This window comes from Ammospiza nelsoni, chromosome 20, assembly GCF_027579445.1.
Source record: "Ammospiza nelsoni isolate bAmmNel1 chromosome 20, bAmmNel1.pri, whole genome shotgun sequence".
NCBI lineage: Eukaryota > Metazoa > Chordata > Aves > Passeriformes > Passerellidae > Ammospiza > Ammospiza nelsoni.
This window is the reverse complement of record NC_080652.1, coordinates 11307149-11326535: the sequence shown is the minus strand read 5'-3', so window position 1 is coordinate 11326535 and position 19387 is coordinate 11307149. Positions and strand designations below refer to the sequence as shown.

The window sequence follows — 19387 nt, the reverse complement described above, 5'->3', positions numbered from 1 at the left end:
CGCAGTCCTGCTGCAGGCAGAGCCATTTCTCTCCTCCCAAGCTACCAGAACAGCCAAGCTGCAGATTCAAAGTTATAACTGAAGAGCTCTGCGTTAAGCAGTCAGTGCAGTGGAGCTTCCTCTCCCCTTTACTGGATTTTGGCTCTTTTTTGCCAGTCCCTTCCCTGGGTGTGTGAGGATGGAGCAGAGCAGCAATGCCCAGAGCAAACCACACAGAGTTAGTGGAAGTGCTCACACCTGCACGGCCATCACAGCACATCTCTGATGGCACTGGAACAAGGCAGAAACGTCAAAGCCAAGCGGTTAAACTGCTCTCCTTTTAATCAGTTTTTACAGAATAATACATTAATAATCACGTTAAGAGACAAGATGGGGTTCCTGTATACAAGATTGTGCAAGCTCGTTAATTTAGATTTATAAAGGCTTTACCAAAGAGGAGAGGCAGTACAAAGCTTTTCAATAGAGGTAAAGCACAATTAAAAGGTACAGAACACACATTACTAACTGAGCAGAGGTTAATTCTCAAGTAGTACAGGCTCAACCACGTCCCCAGCTGCACCCAGACAGGAGCATCCTTCCCCTGTCCCCACTGCCTGTGCTGCTCCAGCTCTGCAGGCACACTGCCCCATCCGTGCCAACACTCAGCTCTGCTGCCAGCAGCTCTGCCCCTCTCCTACCCCTTCCCCACCCCATTCCCATGGCAGTGAGCTCTCCAATTCCATGAGAATTTGGCCCGACAGAACAGGAACATTTCCAAGCAATACAAACCAACTCTGTGCTCACCAGACTCACCCACAGGAAACAGCATCATGCTCGTGGCTTTTTTCCTGAAGTTTATGGCAGTTACATTCAGCATTTGGTAGTAAAAGATCTTCAAAACAAAAACTTTTAAACTCAAATCCTTGATAGGCCAGACACATTCAGATTCTCGTTAAAGAGGATTTTAAAAAGATTTAAAGAGAAATCTCACTTAGGAGCACAAAGGAATCTCCTAGAGATGAAAGCCCCAGCGCTTTCCCTTCCCTCCTCTGCCCAGAAAGGAAACCAGCACCTCTGCAGCACTGCCAGGCACAGACATGCCATTGTTTAACGTGGCAGCCCCTCAGAACGTGCCAACATCAGTGCTGAGACAACGGCCAAGCCTGAAATCCACTCTGGGACCTGGTACCAAGGACCCTGCCCTGCTCCACTTTGCCCAAAATGTTCCATTCCTCCTCCAGTGGCTCAAGTAGGTAAACTCACAGAAAGCACCGAGATTACAGCAACAGGCCCGTGGCTGGCACCTTTTGGCAGCAGTTCTGCTACTTTTGGTCCTCTATGCAGTGTCTTTCCACCTTGGCTATTGCACATCAAACCTAACAACATCACTTCCTAGACACGGAATTCAGCATTTTAAAACAAAACATTACGGGACGCAGGGGAAAACAGTAAAAGGACATTACAGGCAGGTTTTTAATTCTTTGGAAAGCCTAATTCTCTAACTACACCTATCAAGACTAATAAAGGACCTTCAGAGTAGGCTGGAAAAAAGAAGCAAAGGACCATCTTGCTACAAAAACTCTCGGCTCACCTGGGGCTCACTGAAACACCTACTGGTTTTAAAATAACTAAGTAACATTTAAAAAAAGACTCCAGTTCTTTTAAGTATTTTTCTATGCAGAGAAAGCAAGTGATAAAAGCTGTGAAGGAAATGGTTCTTGCCCCTTCCATAAAGGAGAGTGAACCTGAAAGCCCTGACGGTGCTGACCAGGTGAGCCAGGCCAGCACAGAGGGGCAGCACAGGGGTGATCACACCTCCTGTGTCCTTGTGCCTTCTTCAGGGATCCCACAAATACTCTCCTCAACCAACACCCAAACTGCAGAACTCTCACACATCAGTCTTAACATCTCGGATATTCAAGTAATAATTACATATTACAGGACACTTCAATAGAAATGAATTTATATTGCTTTTTGATATGATCTGGCCATATCTTCAAGGGCATGTTTGTGCTTTGCTGCAGGGCTGTGCTTGCAATATTGAATTACATGTTCAGCACCAAAAACCCATCAAGGCTGAATAACCAGAATATTGCAATGCTACACAGACTGAGACACCGAGTAAGGCAGATCAGAAGAATTCTGTTTTGACTGAGTATTGCTCCTCCACACAACTGAGTCTCTAATTGGGGTAGAAAGACTATAGAGAAAAGGAAAAGGTTACCATCACACCTTCTCATATGGGATCAGTTTGGAAAAACTGCTTGACTGAGTTATATCTGAGAGCCCTAAAAAGTGACTTTCCTGATTATGCCTTGACAAGTAGCACAGCCAAATCAAGCACTCAATACTTTACATAAATTGCTCTAATTCCAATTGACCACATGATTTTCCCAAGTACTAGTTGCTTACAGGTTTTAATCATCAAAATGCACACACACACAAAAATGAACCAATCGTGTTTTGAAAAGAATGTGAGAAAGATTTTGTTTTCTTTACCAATCACAGACACCAAGTCTTACCACATCCCTCTGTCAGAAGTGCAATGAACACTGGAAAGAGCAAGAAATAATACTGACGTGAAAAAGTTCAGTGCTCGCTGTCCTTTTTCAGTGCATTGAAGCTGAAAAAGAGCAGTGAGTGCTTATATACAGCCAACATGCCCCAGACCACTTCACTCATGAAAAATCCATGTGGTGTTGTGCATAAAAACCTCCTTAAATTGATAACTGTCAGTTTAAGGGGAAGGCGGGGTGAGAAATCTATAAAACACCCTGAACTGATGTCATGATATGTTTCATAAAGAACAGTGTTATATTATTTTAAAATATTTTTTATGAACAGTAAAACTTGCACTGCTGCATAGCAGACAACACGAAGAACATTTAGTAAAAACATTCACTGAACCCCCTGGCATACGTATTTAATGTCACTAATCAAAATATATATTACAGCCCAAGGTTCTGTTAAGGATCTCTGTTTGGGGTTTGTACAGTATACACAATAGCTCAGAAAAAATATTACAGTAAGGTATTTTATTTCTCCTTTTTATATTAGACTTTTCTATTGTAACTTACAGTCCCTCTCCTCTATATATCCAAACCTCTGTAACACCCTAATGCCCTAGCCAAGAAGTGTTCAGCTAGCTAATAAGCCCTATTATAAATTCCAGTTTTAGAAATTTCAGTAATTACATCAATAAATAGTTCAGTTTGCCCTTTTTAAATCTTAGCCTTTTGAGGAAGTCCTTTTGTCACCAAAACATGGTAGGTCACAACCTGTTAGAGGTCAGAGAGGCTTCTGCTTGTTTATTCAAAGGATAGGAAGTCCAAAGATACTTGCAATGCATTAAATATAGTTATATAATATTTACACTGTCCTCTCAGATTTAAAATTTAGGTGAAATACAACCAATAACTGATGTCAGCTACTACAAACTTTCAGTGTGGCTGGTGTTTTCTTAATAAAAGGTGTATTCAACTAGAAAGTTTACTACGTGGCTGCCCCGTTTCCTCTTGTTTCAGTTTTTCATTAGAAATTAAATGAAGTGAATTATTCACGTGAATAAGAATTCAGGAAGAGGGGTGGTGGAGAAAGCATGAAGAATTTTCTGAATGTTTTGAGATTCCAAAATACCTGAAAACTGTGGTCCCTTTTGCAGTGCCAGTATCTAGAGGGGAGGAAAATGCAAACCAAAGAGAAGAGGAAAATCTGTTAAATTAATTAGATTAGTAAAGGTGTGTTTTAAAATGCCTCAATTCTGTACAGTATTTTACAAGGAAAGTCTTTTCTTCAGCTTTTGCAGCTGTTGTACATTTTTAGAAACTCCTCTCCTGCTCAGTCTGCCCGTGCTGTGTGAGCTACTTGCGGTCATCGATAGTTTTGATGAACTCCACGGCTGCCGTGAACTGCATCCACCAGTAGGACTCCTCTCCAGACAGACAGTTGGCATAGAAACTGCTGATGTACTGCACGGTGGACAGCAGGCAAGGGGGGTTTGCCTGGGGTGGGAGAAGACAGAGATACAGCTTGTTTGCAAAGCCCAGCATCAACAAACACCGCCAGGTCCAGAACAGAAGCACAATTCCCTTTGTGCAGTGATCCTCATCCTACAGAGTGTGTAACCTGCCTGCAGGGTAGGGACTGTTTATCCTCTCCAGCCCCACTTCACACGCTCAGAAGGCATCAGGTTTGATGAAAAGAACATTTTTCTAACAAGGAAAAATTACTAGCAGGCCAAGAGAAAGAGGGGGAACACGCCACAATCTGTGAAGGTCATCAGGACCTCACACATGTAAAGCCTGTTGTTCCAGCATCTTACATGCCAGACCATTCTTCACTCATGTCAAAAAAGCAACACAACCAAGTCAGTCCTGGTCTGCATCTTGGTCCTGAGGACAGCATGAAGCAGGCGCAGATGACAGATGCTGTGGACATGCCTCAAGCAAACTCTACTCCCCACACAGCATCTGCACCCCAATTTTCTTGGTTCCACCGGCAAAGTTTGCTTGGATTCAAAAACCGTAACTCTGACCACATTTCTGACATTCCTATTCAAACCCTTCTAAATCAGATCTGGATTTGAGCCTGGGCAGCTCCTCGTGACCCACAGGCATTATGTTTCCTAACTTTGCTTGTTTATTACAGGATTAACTGGGGTTTGTGATCTCTGCAAAAGAACTCACCTTTATGAGAACAAAGACCAGAACAGGAACAAAATCATCAGCCCCAGGCACGGAGTCCTCGTTGGCCAGGCTGAGCAGGTTCATGATGGTGGAGCACATCCTCAGGATGCACTGCACCTTGTCCCGGGGCGTTTTGTAGGCGCTGATGGTGCGGATCTCGGACTGCGCCGACGGCCACGGCGCCTCGCGCAGGTACACCTGGGAATGACCAAACCAGCCCTCCTGGGGCAAGCTCTGCTGGGCAGCTCAGCCACCACGGGCTCACAGGTGGTGGAGAAATGGGAATATGTAAGGCAAGGGGAATTCAAACTGAAAGAGGGGAGATTTAAGTTACAGGTATGGAGGAAATTCTTCCCCGCGAGGATGGTGAGGCCCTGGCACAGGTTGCCCAGAGAAGCTGCAGCTGGGTACAGCCACAGCATGGGTACAGTGTAATTTCCTGAAGGATATTTCAGCTGTCACTGGCAGCAAGGCAACCCTTCTAAGTGTAAAACAGAACAGTCCTCTCCCCATCCCAATCCCAGCCCAAACCCCAACACGCATAATACAGAAGCAAAGGAAAAGAGTTACCTCAGGTATCTGAAGTGCCTTGTGGTTTGCAGTCACTACTTTGGATAACCTCTGTATGTGCTCGTGAAGGACCCTGAAACACAAAAAAACAAGAGTGAAAAGTAAGCAGCAGCCAGCCAGCTGAGGAAACTTGCTTCATGTTTGATAGGACAAGAAAGATCTTCAGGAACGTGGCCCTACAGATGATGGACACCAGGCCAGTGAAGATATAGAGAATTGCTCTGTACAGCCAAGAACAACCACACGTCCTCTAGAGCATCCCAAAAGCATCTGTTCTAAACCACAGGAACCCCAAATGCATGGAAAATACTGAGTGAAAACAGAAAATGGACCAGGTCCAGTCCTGAACCAGGTTTTGATCATTCTCTCAGCACACACACTTGCAGACCTGACAGTCTGTACCACAAATCATCACACTTACAACTTTTTTTTTCTGTTCTAGCAGTTTGTTGCAAACACATTTGCAGATGATGCTAAAGCCCTTCCTCGTTCTTTTACAAAATGTTCTGAACGAAAACATGAATTTGTGTGGCTGACTCAGACAAGTCTGTGGCAGGAGGGCTGCACAACTTCCACTGCACCAAGTGCAAAAGAGAAAACAAGTCCTTTAGATTCCATTAACTTACTGGTCACGCAAAATATCTCCATCCTGATTAGGGTAGAAGGCGAGTTTGAAGATGCGATTCATCACACTGCGCTCGATGGCTAATTGTGCATCCTGGAGCTGCTCCTCACTGGCATTCTGCCAGATGGCATCCTGAGCCATAGCCCCGTACAGGAACTGCAGAAAATCCTCCACTTGGGCTGTTTTATCATCTGCTGCCGTGAGCTTCTGGAAATCTGATAAAAAGGGAGGAAGAGAAAGAACATTTGTTTAAGTAAAAAAATATTACTTCTGCTAAGTTTTTCAGGCACACTTAAGGTGCAGTACTACATGCTCCAGGAGCAAGAACTGACTCCAAATTCCTTACATGCTTCATTTAGTCAGATATGTGCACAGAGAACATAGAACCAGTTTGGTATAAGTGGCTGTTTTGAGTTTCCTGGTGCCACTGTCTCTTACGCTGTGATATTTTTGAATCTTTGATTCACTTGACTCACACTGTTACTATCCCCCATATCTTTTAAGGTGCAGCCTTTGGTTCTGGACTAAGAACTGAATGCTGCAACTTGATTTATCATGTATCAGTAGATATAAAATAATTCATAGTATTCATGCCTCTGCCATGGGGCAGATAATGTGATTTAGCACAACTTTTTTGGCCAAGTAAGGTCAAATTACCTTCATTCTCTCAGGCCATGAAAAATTACCATAACTTAGCTACCACAACATACTGTAATGTCACAGTAATCTGTCTGTTTAGCCATTAATTCACCATATGAAATTAAAATCATTTTAGGAATCTACTCCTCAGATCAAAAGACATATTTTAAAACATTAACCCAAGTCAGCATCTAAATACAGAGTAAAGGATTATAAAAACTATCTGCATTAATCTTACCTTGAATGAACTCCCTTATTTTCTTCTCCTTGCTCTCCAGCAGTAGCCTCACACAGACTGTAGTGAAGTATCTGTTGGCCACCTCTTTATCTCTCAGGACTCTCTGCAGGAGCCTCTCCAGGTGTGCCTGGGTGGTCTGCAGGCCTTGGCGGCAGCGCGTCAGGTAAGCGATATATGGAGCTCTTTTCCTAAAGCACAGAGCCCTGTGTCACACTCACAGCAAAGACAGGCTAACAGCTTTATAAACTAAACTGCTGAGTCAGACTGCAAAGGATTCTTCCACTTGTTCCTTTTAAAACTAAACAATGCCTGAATTTGGAAGTTTGCCTCACATGGGTGAGACAATTGCACCCTTTTGTGGGGAAGCAGAGATGCAACAACCTGCAACAACCTGAATACAATTTAAACCAAAAGGGACCTTCCCAAGCTGCTGGTGAATAAAGACACGAGTGGGGGAGCCCCAGCTGAGCAGCCCCTGCACAGTACCTGTAGTCCTCGGCGATGGAGGCCAGCAGCTTGCGGCACGTGCGGTTGTCGAAGCGGCTCACGCAGCGCATCGTCTCCTGCAGCTGCGCCATCAGGTTCTTGTCCTGCAGGTTGATGGCCTCAGCCAGCTGGACTTTCAAGAAGCACACAATTTCATTATCTAACAAAGAACAAAGGAAAAGCATTAAGGAAAAGAAACGTAGGCACGGTGAAAACAACTATCTTTGAATAGGGGAAACACATTAATGGCTTAAAACAAAACTTCTGTACATTAGGGAATAAATGTTAGTTTAGAACAATTTAAGAAGCCTTTTTGAATTTTCCAGCTGTCAGAGGATAAGCCTCCATATCACTATCTTATCTAGCTTTTAGAACCATTCTGAAATGTGAAGAGGAACCCCTTGAGGTGACATATTCACCTGTCTGCAAATAAACCCAGAGTGAATGAAAGGATACAACACAACACATTTATACTAAGTCAACATAAGACCCAGTAAATCATTCAAGTGGCACGACTCCCAACAGCACATGAATTTTCAGAGTCTATTCTCTAGCTTCAGGCTCTAACCTGCACTCTATCTGTGATACTTCATTACAAAAAAATCTTAGAGCAGGCTGAGATGGCAGTTTGCCTGTGGAGTAAGAATGAAAACATTCTGGGGGCAAAAGGCAGCCTGTGCCCTCAATATTTATGGCAAAGAGAAGGGACCATAAATGGTGCAGTACAAGTGCTATTACACGGGGACAAGGAGAGACACACAGTGCAAAGAGCCTGTACCTTCAGGGTCTGTGTGGTCTGGGAGACCATTCCTTGTTGAATGTGTCAGCATCGGGAGGGCAACAGAATCTGCTGAACAAAGAGCCAATCTCAATTTCTTCTTTGCATCCCTTAAAGAAGAAAAATATTTTCTTAACACAGTTGATGAATGGTCTGCTTTTCAATAAGAAATCTTTACTTTCTTTTTTATTTAATACTGCCTAGAAGTTATTTAACATCATTTTAATATACAGCATTGTCAAGACTTTAGAATATCAGTTTTTTGATACAGCACCAGTTTCAAAGGGATTTTCTAAACACTGAATTGCTCTGTCCTCTCTGGTTACAAACATCCCTCCACCAGTGGAAATATGACAGTTTGAGATATTTAAAACTAAAAGCACATCAAAGTTTACAATGAATCTGCATTAAGATTCTTGTGGGAACCAGTCACACAGCTTCAGCTTTTAATTCTACTTTGTGGTTAAGATGAAACCTAGAAATGTCTTTACCTATAGGAGAAAGCAGAACCTTGTGGCTGTGCTACTTGGCTTGCAGAGTCTGGGAGGTCGTCTGCAGACATGTTCTGCAAAGCCTCATCCCGCGGGGAGTCGTGCATGCTCTCACCATCCCCAATCGCCTCTGTGGAAACCAAAAACACACTGCACCTCAAGAGACGAGTCAAGAAGAAACCAGACCAGTTTTCTGCTCATTATTCTCATTATTCTACGGTCAGTGAGAGAATGGGGACAGCAAATAAACCAGCTAGTTCTGGATATATGAAAAAATGCACATTAAAACATACAACCCAGAAACTCCTAAGAAAAAACTGCAAAAGTTTTGGAAGGCACTTCCTCAGTGCCATTTACAACAAAACAAAAAACTGGTAGCAGATGTGCCATCAACACCCAGCTCCCTCAAAGGCAATACAAAACAACTGTCCTTGGGAATACTGATTTAATTCCCAGCCTCTGAGGGACTGTCACACAGATTATTTGACAAAACATTCCTTGTTCAGAGCTCACATTGCTCAGCTGCTAATCCTAACATTGTCTAGAATACTGAAGTGTTTTTATCTTTAAGGAGCAGAAGCTGTGTTGGTGGTGATTACAAAAGGCAGGTTCTCACCTGCACTGTCGTAGTTCACGATGGCTCCTTCACTGGGACTCGTTCTCTTGATTGCATTCCTGTACTTGTCCAGAATGTCCTCAGCAGCTTGTGCCTGTGCACTGAGCCTTGGGCTGGGATCATCTGGAAGGACCATAAAAAACAACAGGAGTTACCCTGGTGTTAGGCCAACTGAAAGCAAATACAAAAACTTAAGCCTACACATTTGGACTCTGTTTTTAGCCAGATCAAACAAAGAGGTGCTTGTGTCCCGTGCAGTCCAAATTCAAATGTATTAATAAAGTCTGAGGCAAATCAGAAAACAAACAGTACAATCAAAGTGAACAAATGAAGTCAGATCCTGAGCAGATCCTCAGCACATTTATACTGCATACACAAATGGCTCTTGAGTATTTGAAGACTTCTAGAAAGGATCAGGCAAACAGAAAACGAAACACCCAGGTTCAAACCATGTTTAATTTAACACTCAAGTAACTATTACAGGACTGTGTGTACAGCTATCCTTACTGCTCAGCTGTGACAAGGACAGGAGCTCTATAATGAGGGCGGGGGAGAAGTGAGGACTTGAGTTGAGAATCCACTGCATGCCCAGACAGACATGTGACAACTTAAAAACAGCCTTCAAGGCAGGAAATCTTTATCCAGTTTCTTATTCAAAATGTCAGCTCTGAACACGAACTACAACAGCATGTACCTGTCTGTCAATAGCTACCTGGTGGGCACTCTGGAGCTCCAGGAGGCACACTCTGAGAGAAAATTACTATGATGATGTTATTCACATACCTTGAAGCGTTGCATATCTGTCAGGCACCATGTCATCTTTGTCTTTTTCTTGTTTTTCTTTCTTCCTAAATGGAATAGGAGCTGAAAATGCAAGGTACCTCATCAAAGACTACTCTGAGATAATGGCCAAATAGCAGAAACTTCAAGGAAGGAGCTAATGCAGAAAATGTTCATCAAATCAACTTCCAGAAAAGCCTAAGTTTATCCATGGGGTAGAGCAGAACTGTACTGTCATCACCTACAGCCAGCTCCACCTTTAACACACAGGAGGTCAGGCAGAACAGTTTTGCCTTCCAGGTACAGCACACTCTAGGGAGCTACTAGCCAAGGGAGTCAGGTAGCTTCCCATTTTTATTTACATATTTATTTATACTTTAACCATAAAGGTGCCTAAAGAGACAATAAAGGCAGTGTGAATTCCGACTGAAGTACCAAACCTAGAGGGACATGATCCTACCTTTGGGCATGGCAGACACAAAACGTTTCCTCCACCAGGGCTTGTTCCTGTCAGACTTCTCATCATCACTGTCTTTCCGTTCCTCAATCTGCAGAAGGGCAGAGTCTACATTTGAGCATTTACCAAATCAAGTGTAAGGAGAAAATTTCTCCTTCACATCAGCCTTTGCTACACTGACTGTAAAAACAGAACTACAGCAGAGCACAAAGAGCAGATTAAGTCAGAAATATCTCTCCTCAAGAAGACATCCCGCAAACGCAAACCCATAGCCACAAAGAACCTTAGTTTCACTTATTTCTTTTTTAAAGAAAATTAATTTTCAGGCTGCTGTAGCAGTTTAACACTACAATGAATCTGTTTCGGAAGTGCCACCAGTAAACTTCATCCAGTAAATTTAAGAAAAGCCAGATTCATTTAAGCCACTCTGAACATCTGCAGCTTTATCTTATAAAACTACTGACCAACGTTTAAAGGATAACAAAAGCGTGTTGTAATTCCTTACCTAAAGACCTCTAATTCCCACTTTCTGGCGTTAGATGTGCAGTTAAAGTGGGCGTGAGAGACAAAAACAAAATGCTAAACGGAAGGCTCACCTCTCCCCTGGAGGAGTCCTTGCTGGGAGATGAAGACGAGGACTGAGAGGCGGCCGCCAGCGCGGCGGCCCCGGCGCTGCCGGAGGCCACGGGCAGCTCCCTGTCCTCGGTGCCAGCCCGCCTGTTCCAGCCAGGGTCGCTCATGGGCCTCCTGCCCGAGGACACGACGTCGGAGCTCCTGCTGCGCACCAGCCTCTCGGGGTACGAGTGCCTCTGCTTGAAGGCCTCCAGCTCCGCGGGCACCAGAGCGTGGCACCCAAAGCTGGGCAGCCGCGCCTCGTTGCCTCCCACGGCCCCCTCCAGGATGGGGGGGTCTGGAGGGGGGTGAGAGGGCCTTGCATAGTGCACTTTGGGCCTTACCACAGCTGACACACCTGTGGGCGCAAGCAGAAAGAAGCCACGCACATTTCTTTCAATATTATTCCAAATTACCTGATTACCTGCTACTAACATAGAAGCACTGAAAATGCCTCTTTTTGAAACAAAGCTTAATCTTTATAACTCACCCTCATTTGAGGACAGAGGGTCAAACAATGCAAGCAAAGAATCTGTCTGAGAAGGAGGAGATGTCAACTGACTGGCTCCTGAAATACAGAGAGAACAAAGTCAGTGCCAAAACTGCCTCCAACATGAGAGACACTGGAAAAATAGACTTCAGCAACAAAAGTTTACAGAACTTATACTGCAAAGTATTTGTAAAGATATTCTGTATGGAAAGATCTCTGTAGTACCTTGAAATTACCAAGAGTTACATCACAAAAAATGGGGAATTCTTGAGGAGCAGCCCAGTTCCAAAATGCAAGAGGACAGTCAATGTAATCAAACTGAATTAGGGACTTTGGATCTAGTACTCAAGCTCTAGTACAGCAAAGCACTGGAGCCTCTTTGTCAAACAAATACAGTACTGGCAAATAAGGAAAATATTAAGCTTAGTCACTAGCACTTTGAAATTGGGGAGAAATTGTAAAACTCAAGGATTCCATAAATGTCACTTGTTTTTATCAGAGATTCCATGTAAATAACTTACCATGGGCTGTTTCATCCATGTCAGGACTTGTTACAGAATCTTTGCCCCCAAAGTCAGAGCTACATTCAGACCTGAGATCCTCAATCTTGTTAGGAATATCTTCAGATGTTGCACTAATACCTTACACATAACAAAAGAAGCATCTGTAATAGTCTTTCAAAGAGCAAGGAAGCAAAATCCTGAGGCTGTTAAAATGTTTGTTGGACAGTGAGTAATCAAGTTCCAACTCACAGTAGCACCTACAGACATTACAAAATTCTATACTCATAAAACAACAGCTTATTTTTCCTCTACATCTTGAAAAGTGTTACCATAGCCATGAATACACTCTGGCAAGAGGCATTAGAAAGATACCCCACTCTTATATACTTTGCAGAAAATGAAGAACTAGAGCTATGATTTATTTAAATAAAATAAGTTGTTTTAAATGCAAGAAAGTTTGGAGTTTCTTCCAAAGCAATACTCCTCTGCTAACCACTGCTATTGCAGCACAGGGCATTTATCTCTCTGCTGCCTTTTTTACTTCTGCTGTGAGGTGAACAAAGAATCACAGCTTTGAAAATTCCAGAACAAGTGCAGGAAATTGTTTTATGAGTGAAGTGATGTATAAATAAAGCACAAGCAGCACAGTGAGTGGTGCCCATGCTGAGATGGAGCAGCACTGTCAGACAGCTCACACACCTGACACAACGCTCAGGCCGGGGGTGCTGGGCCGGGAGCTGACCTCCCTCACATCTGTGTCATCAGACGTGCTGCCCAGCCCAGAGCAGCTCTCCAGCTCCTGGAGCCTCTCTTCCTGCTTTAAATCTGGAGCCTCTGCAAAAGGGAGACAATGGACAGTAGAGAGAGAAGGTATCATTGCTCAATTCCACGCTCCCTAAACATTCACAAGCAGAAGGAAGGGGTGGGGGGTGATTTAGTGCATCAAGTTTTTAGGGAACTCAACCATTTCAGCAAGTGTTTTCTTTTATCCTTTGGTACAGAAGGCAGGACTCTGCACAGACAGCAATGCTCTGTCTGTACAGGCATGCTAAAGAGTGTTTACTGTTTTAATTGTTGTATGTCTTAGACAACAGGATAGAGTCACATCTTCACTAACCAAAGTAAACCACAGTCCTGGATAGCTCCTACCACAGGGAAGGAAAGCAAGCACAAATTTGCTCTGAAAACCCTTCTCTTCCCCTTCAGACCTTAAGAATTTCTTAGGTAACAGAAGTCTCTCCCAATGCTTTCCATCTTCGTTCTGCCTAGGAGCATTTTGTCCTTTTAATCCTGGAAGTATTCACAAAAACTAACTTAAGCCTAGGACAGTAATTTCTTGAAGAAAGAGGAGGAGGAAGAGGCTGCTGTTTTGCATTCTATGCCTCTGGAAGAGTCTTAGAATCATGCTAAAGAAATACACAAAAACTGCCCGATTCTGACCTGAATCACTTGGTAATACTTCCACACTCCACGCCTCACTTGTGGTTTCTGATATGGTTGAACCTGTGCAGGGATCAAGCAACACGGATCCTGAACCTGGCAAACACAGCAAGCTGCCTAGCATGTTCTCTGCAGCTGCACCTGCAAAAGTAAAGCCGGAGCGTATGGCTAGAGCTGGGCTGGGGCAGTCAGCTCTAGAGACAAAAGGAAGAACACCTCGAAAGTGTCCTTGGTAAAGCAAACACAACGCTGAAAAGAAACCAGTAACTAAGCACAGTCCAGGTCATGCACACAGAAATCCTCCTAGAGCAAATCTCCAGTTGAATCTGTGGAAATGCCCCTGTTGAGGAAGGGAGGAGGATGAGGAGGAGGAGGATGAGGGCTCTGCAGCCTCGGGTTCCAGAGCACACAGGACCTACCCAGAGCACGGCCGTTACCTGCGATCTCCTGCAGCCGGTCCTCGTCGATGTTGGGGTCGAAGTCACTTCCCAGGACATCTGTGCTCCAGGTCTCACTCACAGTTTCTGAAATGTCTCTGTCATCAGTCAAACCCATCATGTCACGGATTTCAAACTTACGGAGCTTGTCATCCAGGTTATCCTGAGTTGTGGCTGTGGAAAAAGAAACAGTTCTTGATTTTCTGAAAGGCTTCTCCAATTATTGCAGATTGAAAGCCTGTAAGAGTACATTAGGAAAAAATCCCAAACAAACAGCCCCCTAATTCTACCAGGTAAGGCAGTGGTTAAAGGAAGGCCTGTAAAACACTATTACTGTTTCCTGAGTAGGAATTCAGGAAATGCTGCCTGAAAAAAAAATTGAGACCTAAGAAGAAAAATCTGGAAGTACACATGATAATCTATCAACTAAATTGACAGGAAAAATAAATGAAATGTAGTGCTACAAAGACACTGATACAATTCCCATAGAGGAACAGGATCACAGAAAAGCTGAAGGCTCCAGGGATCATTCCAGCCCAAACTTCCTGCCCTGGTCAAGGACACCAGGTTGCTCATGATCATGTCCAGTCGTATTTTGAGAATCTTTAGGTTGAAGACACCACAACCTCTGGGCAACCTGTTCAGTGTTTGACAAATGGACATTAAAGAGAAAATTGTCCAGATACTTCCAAACTACTCCAATCCAGATTATCCTATTCCTGAATGGAAGAGCTTGATATCAAGCAAAACTTTACAGTCTCCTATAAAGGACTTAAGTGTCAAAATTCCAGGCAATTTTGTTTTCCTAACAACAGACTACAAAGAATATTTTTTGGGGGGAAAAAAAACCACCAAACCAAACCCACAAATAAATACAAGAGCGATTGCACAAGGAAAATGTCTACTTTTTTTCCTTGAATTCGTCAGTTTTGCAGCCTCTCTCCACAAAGACCTTGGCTTTAGCACATCCAGCAGCTGAGGCCCTGGGAGGAGGGGGGCACCTGCCTTGCTCGTGCTCCAGCAGCTGCAGAGCCTCCACGCCGTTGCTGCCCGAGGGGCCCGCGCCCAGCTCCGACACCGACTCCCCCTCCAGGTCCAGGGAGGACACCGAGTTGGAGCGATTGGAAGGGCCTGGAACACAGATTCACATTGAATAACAGCTCCTAAATACACAGCATTAACAATTCAGGACACAAAACTCACCAGAAAAATGAAATGAAGTAGCAGTTCCAACACAAAATATTGAATCTCACCACTACTGTACTTAGTAGGAACTTAAAAGCCAATAAAGTCTTTGTCTTTAATTTATTTACTTGCTTGTGAATTTGTTCTCTTATTTTGAGGAGACAGAGCAAAAATGAAGTTATGGAAGTTATACAAAATAATGCAAAAGCGATGTGTCCAAACCTCTTCCATCCCACAGACATATGTGCTTTGTTATGTCTGAGGTTCACATAAAGGAGTTGTGCAGAAACTATTCAGAGACATGTAACAGCTAATTAGAACATGATGAAAAATAAGTCTGAGACGTTCAAGTTTAGAGCTAAGTTAGATTATCTTAGTAACTAGTACTGCACATAAGTTTAAAACAAAAAAAAAAAAAAAAACAAAAAACCCTCTATTTTCTCTTTTTAAACACACTTAGTCTTTTTCTTCCCAACACTCAGATTCAGTTATGCCTTTGTAGGTCAAAATTTAGCTCCAGGCTTTATTCTCTGAACAACTAAGAAAGAAGACACGCTCTCAGAGTGAAATAGCACAGTCTTCAAAACAGCAAAGCCAAGAGGCTGCATTTAACACATCTTCCTTTTACAGTTAAGGGGGAAAAAAGCCCAATAGAGCAACAAAACTTCTTCAAGACTTAAGCAGCCCTTCACCTTCAGATATTCCTTCCAGATTGTCACTGCAGAGGGAGAAGCGCAAGGTTTTGTCAGGTTTGCCATGGAGCTTGTTCTCGTCGATGGGGACATCTCCCTGCCCACCATCTGCAAGCTGCATGTTTAACACCTGCAGGGTGGCAGAGAGAAACAGGACTTCATTCAAATCATCTCTTTTTCGGGTAATTAAACAGCAAACAAAACATCGGAGACATGTTTTTGTGTTGTTAATGGAACAATCAAATCTCTAACATTCTGTTAGAAAAAAAGACAGCAAAGTCCCAAGTCACAGCCTGTCAGGAACCACCCCATGGACATTAGGAATGTCCTGATAACAAGGGAGCCAACAGCTCCCTCATCACCCCCAGAGCTGAGCAGTGTGAAAGAATCTGTACCAGGCTGCCAGAGGAGATAATCCCAACCATCAGGCAGGGACCAAAGCTGGAAGCAGCAGCTGTGCTACAGCTGGAGAAGGAAAAGGCTGAACACCAGCCCTGCCCCAGGAACAGGCTGCAGGCACTGATGGCACTGTGAGCTCAGCTCTGCCCCCATGAGAACCTGGGCCTGTGCCTTTCAGGAGCTGCCAAAAGCATCAGGATCAGTGCTCCAGTTCTGCCATTCACTGTGTCCCTGGACCCAAAGGACAGGGTGTGCAGAGACACAGCAATTTCTTAATACCCAGACCAAGAGCCCAGGCTGCTCTTAAGCTCCTTAAGTGAGGGAACAAACCCACCTCTACCAAAGGCCAGTTTGGAAGCTACAACCCCCAAGCTCAGTAAGGATTTAAACTCCCATTCCAGCTTTATTACCAAACTTAGCTTTGCACCCTCCCTGCTGTGCTATTAGAGCAGACAGAGGCTGCATGGTCCAAAACATCTGAGATGTCATCGTTTGTGGATACCTCATTTTCTGACATCATTCCTGGAGTAATCTGTGGACCTGTCCCCAGAGAAATCACCAGCACTTCTTCTGGCTGCACTTCTGGAATAGTCTCCTGGGAGGATCCTTCATGATCTCCATGCTGGTCCATTAGCATGTTTGATCTACTTCTGCTTCGAGTGGCTAAGAAAATAATACAATGGAAATACAGAACTGTAGTGTTTTAATTAGCAATACACACTAAGTAAATTTTCAAAATCAAAGTATTATTAAACTTTTGAGAGATGGAACTGATGTTTAAACTTCAGTACTGCCCTGTGGAAAAGGAAACTCAACATAAAAGTTGAGAAGCAGAAAAACAAGGTACACTGTGACCTGTTTGCCAACAGCAATTCAGCCTATTCCAACCACAGAAAGACCTTTCATACATTTTATGAGAAAATTAGGTTCGCTACTTAAAAAATGTCTAGGTTTCTGTGGTTTAAAACTCTAATTAATTTGTTTAAAAGGCTTTTTCTCCTAAGAAATAGGAAATCTTATTCTAACAGGTGTCTCAAACCCAGACACACAACACAACATCAGGTGGTTTGCTCTGATTACTTTTCCACTCTTATGTCTCCTTTTCAACTGGCCTCAGATTCCCACATTTGGCTCCACAGAAATAAAAACACCCACATGAAATTAAGGCTCTAAGAATGGCAGCATGACACCAATTGCTACTTTATTTGAGCCAAGGAAAACAAGGCAAGTGTGCAGAAGTGGCAGCCAGATTCTGATTATCTGGCAGAGGGGTTTTTATAACCCACATGCACACAAAATGAGTTCATATACAGCAGAAATCTGCCAGGGTGGCCCAAAGGCATGCTGAGTGATGTGACACAAGTCAGAGTTGCACAGAAGAATGGAAAGAGGGCATTACCCACCAAAAGGGGTTACTAGAGTTATGTGAGCTGACAGATTGGTAGCAGAGGTATCCCAGGCAGTAATCGCTGCCAACTGCTGTCCTGGAGTTCGAAAGCATTAAAATGAAACAAAAGAAACAAAAACTTAGAGCAAAAGCTATTTTATACCATAAAATAAATGCTGTAAAGTGCCACTACTATAGAAGTGTAAGACCAGAACCATTCAAAAGCAGAGTTAAACCAACATGGGACAGGTTTGTTTTTGGGGTGGTTTTTTGCCGCTTATTGGACTATGTATATTTTCATCCTTTTGCACACCAACACCAAATCTCTCAAACAAAAATATCCCACATGGTCATATTCATATAAATATATACTGAAGAAGAGTACCACACTTCCTAGTTTAAAAGAAAGTATTATTAATATGGAAAAAATCTAGACCCAGAAATCCTATTCAAAAAACAAAACCCAACCAACCTAAAATTGCATTCCAGAATACTGACAGTTGGAATTAGAGCAGGCAAGGAATGGAGAAAGAACAAACCTTCTCTTGTCAGCACATACTCTGAAAGTCCTGCTCCTGCTTGTTCACCCTCCTGTCCATTTGTTCTCTAACAAAAATGTTAAACTTATTCTATCCCACTAATTAAATGCCTCTGCTTCCATCTTACTACTTTCCTAAGCAATTTTCCCCCTAGATCTGCTTCCCACCTTTCCCTTTATTGTCACTGCCAATCACCACCATTATGACTCCCAACCAGTCCAGAAACTTTCTCCAGTTCAGGCTGGAGTGATGAAGGTCATTCACCACACTTGCACTAGACACTAAGGAAGTTACCTGGGTTTAAGAAAAATTCTTCACTATCTACACAGAAAAAGTAGGAATTGCAAGTGCAGGTGAAGAGTAAGTGAGAAATTGGCACAGAAATGCCCGAGGTGTCAGGAGCCAGGCGGGAGCTCCGCTCGCTCTCCTTACCTATGGGCAGTCGGTTTTTCTTGTTGGCTGGAGTAGTTGCAGGAGAAAGCTGGGGGGTGTTATACGGAGTCATTTCAAGGCTGCTGCTTTTCCCTGGCTTGTTCTGGGGTAAATTTGTCAGCAAGTTTTCCAAAGCCATCCGATCTTCCTTGAGCTGATCGCTTGACATCACGTTCCGCATGAAGCCAACCTAAACACAGACACCGGTTTTGGTGAGAGCTGCAGTGCAAACCAGCCTGCTTTGGCCAAGGTGGGACAGGAGGGAGCAGGCTCCAGGGGCCCTCTCCAGGAGCAGGGGCATTACCAGGGCAGTGAGCTGGCTGTAGGTCATGTACACCACGGTGCGGCTCAGCCCCTCCAGCAGGTTCACGGCCGACATCGGTGGGGTCTCGACCGCGCGCCCGTCGATCACCACGTCCAGGAAAGCAGCAACACAGCTCTGAGACACAGCAGACAGCAGGAATGAGACACCCTCCCTAGAGTTTGGGATGAAACTTATGGCAGGAGTTAAGCAGCCTACAGAATAATTCAAGTTTCGCTTCCTGTTTCTGAAATCTTGGGATAGAATAGCAGATATTTCAAGGTCACTGAAGAGCAAGCAAGGAAAGTGTGCAGTTACTCTGAGCATTTCCTTCATTCCTTTCCTGCATTCCAAAGTATTACTTACTTAAATGTCCTCTTACAATTTAAAGGAAAAAAACAATGGCAATAAACAGGCCCTTCCTGAAGGATCTGCCGAGCACAGACTGAAAATGAAACAAAGAAGCAACAACGACATCACTTTCTAATCTCAGTGAAAATGTTACTTGTACAATAAATCTGTAGCTTTGTGTGGTGACTGTGTAGCAACTAGAATTATCAAAACCTGGACAGATACAAGGTTACCAAGGATGCCAACAGGTTTTTAAACACTTGACAATCTATCAC

At 43.6% G+C, this 19387-nt stretch overlaps 1 protein-coding gene across 1 annotated transcript in view; it reads right to left on the bottom strand.

Moving 5' to 3' along the window:
- Window positions 1–303: 303 nt before the first annotated feature.
- The window catches only part of GAPVD1 (GTPase activating protein and VPS9 domains 1), a 28518-nt gene continuing 9434 nt past the window's right edge, over window positions 304–19387 (bottom strand). Inside the window, exons 6-28 of the mRNA XM_059486146.1 lie at window positions 18765–18899; window positions 18461–18650; window positions 17506–17586; window positions 16605–16765; window positions 15704–15833; window positions 14832–14957; window positions 13827–14000; window positions 13390–13530; window positions 12649–12783; window positions 11968–12087; window positions 11447–11524; window positions 10941–11314; window positions 10348–10435; window positions 9891–9971; window positions 9108–9230; window positions 8492–8621; window positions 8001–8110; window positions 7223–7382; window positions 6737–6924; window positions 5861–6074; window positions 5235–5307; window positions 4665–4862; window positions 304–3980 (exon numbers count right to left, since the gene is read on the bottom strand). Coding sequence (XP_059342129.1) covers window positions 3840–3980; window positions 4665–4862; window positions 5235–5307; window positions 5861–6074; window positions 6737–6924; window positions 7223–7382; window positions 8001–8110; window positions 8492–8621; window positions 9108–9230; window positions 9891–9971; window positions 10348–10435; window positions 10941–11314; window positions 11447–11524; window positions 11968–12087; window positions 12649–12783; window positions 13390–13530; window positions 13827–14000; window positions 14832–14957; window positions 15704–15833; window positions 16605–16765; window positions 17506–17586; window positions 18461–18650; window positions 18765–18899 — 3351 coding nt within the window. The 3' untranslated portion in view covers window positions 304–3839. The remainder of the gene's footprint in view (window positions 3981–4664; window positions 4863–5234; window positions 5308–5860; window positions 6075–6736; window positions 6925–7222; window positions 7383–8000; window positions 8111–8491; window positions 8622–9107; window positions 9231–9890; window positions 9972–10347; window positions 10436–10940; window positions 11315–11446; window positions 11525–11967; window positions 12088–12648; window positions 12784–13389; window positions 13531–13826; window positions 14001–14831; window positions 14958–15703; window positions 15834–16604; window positions 16766–17505; window positions 17587–18460; window positions 18651–18764; window positions 18900–19387) is intronic.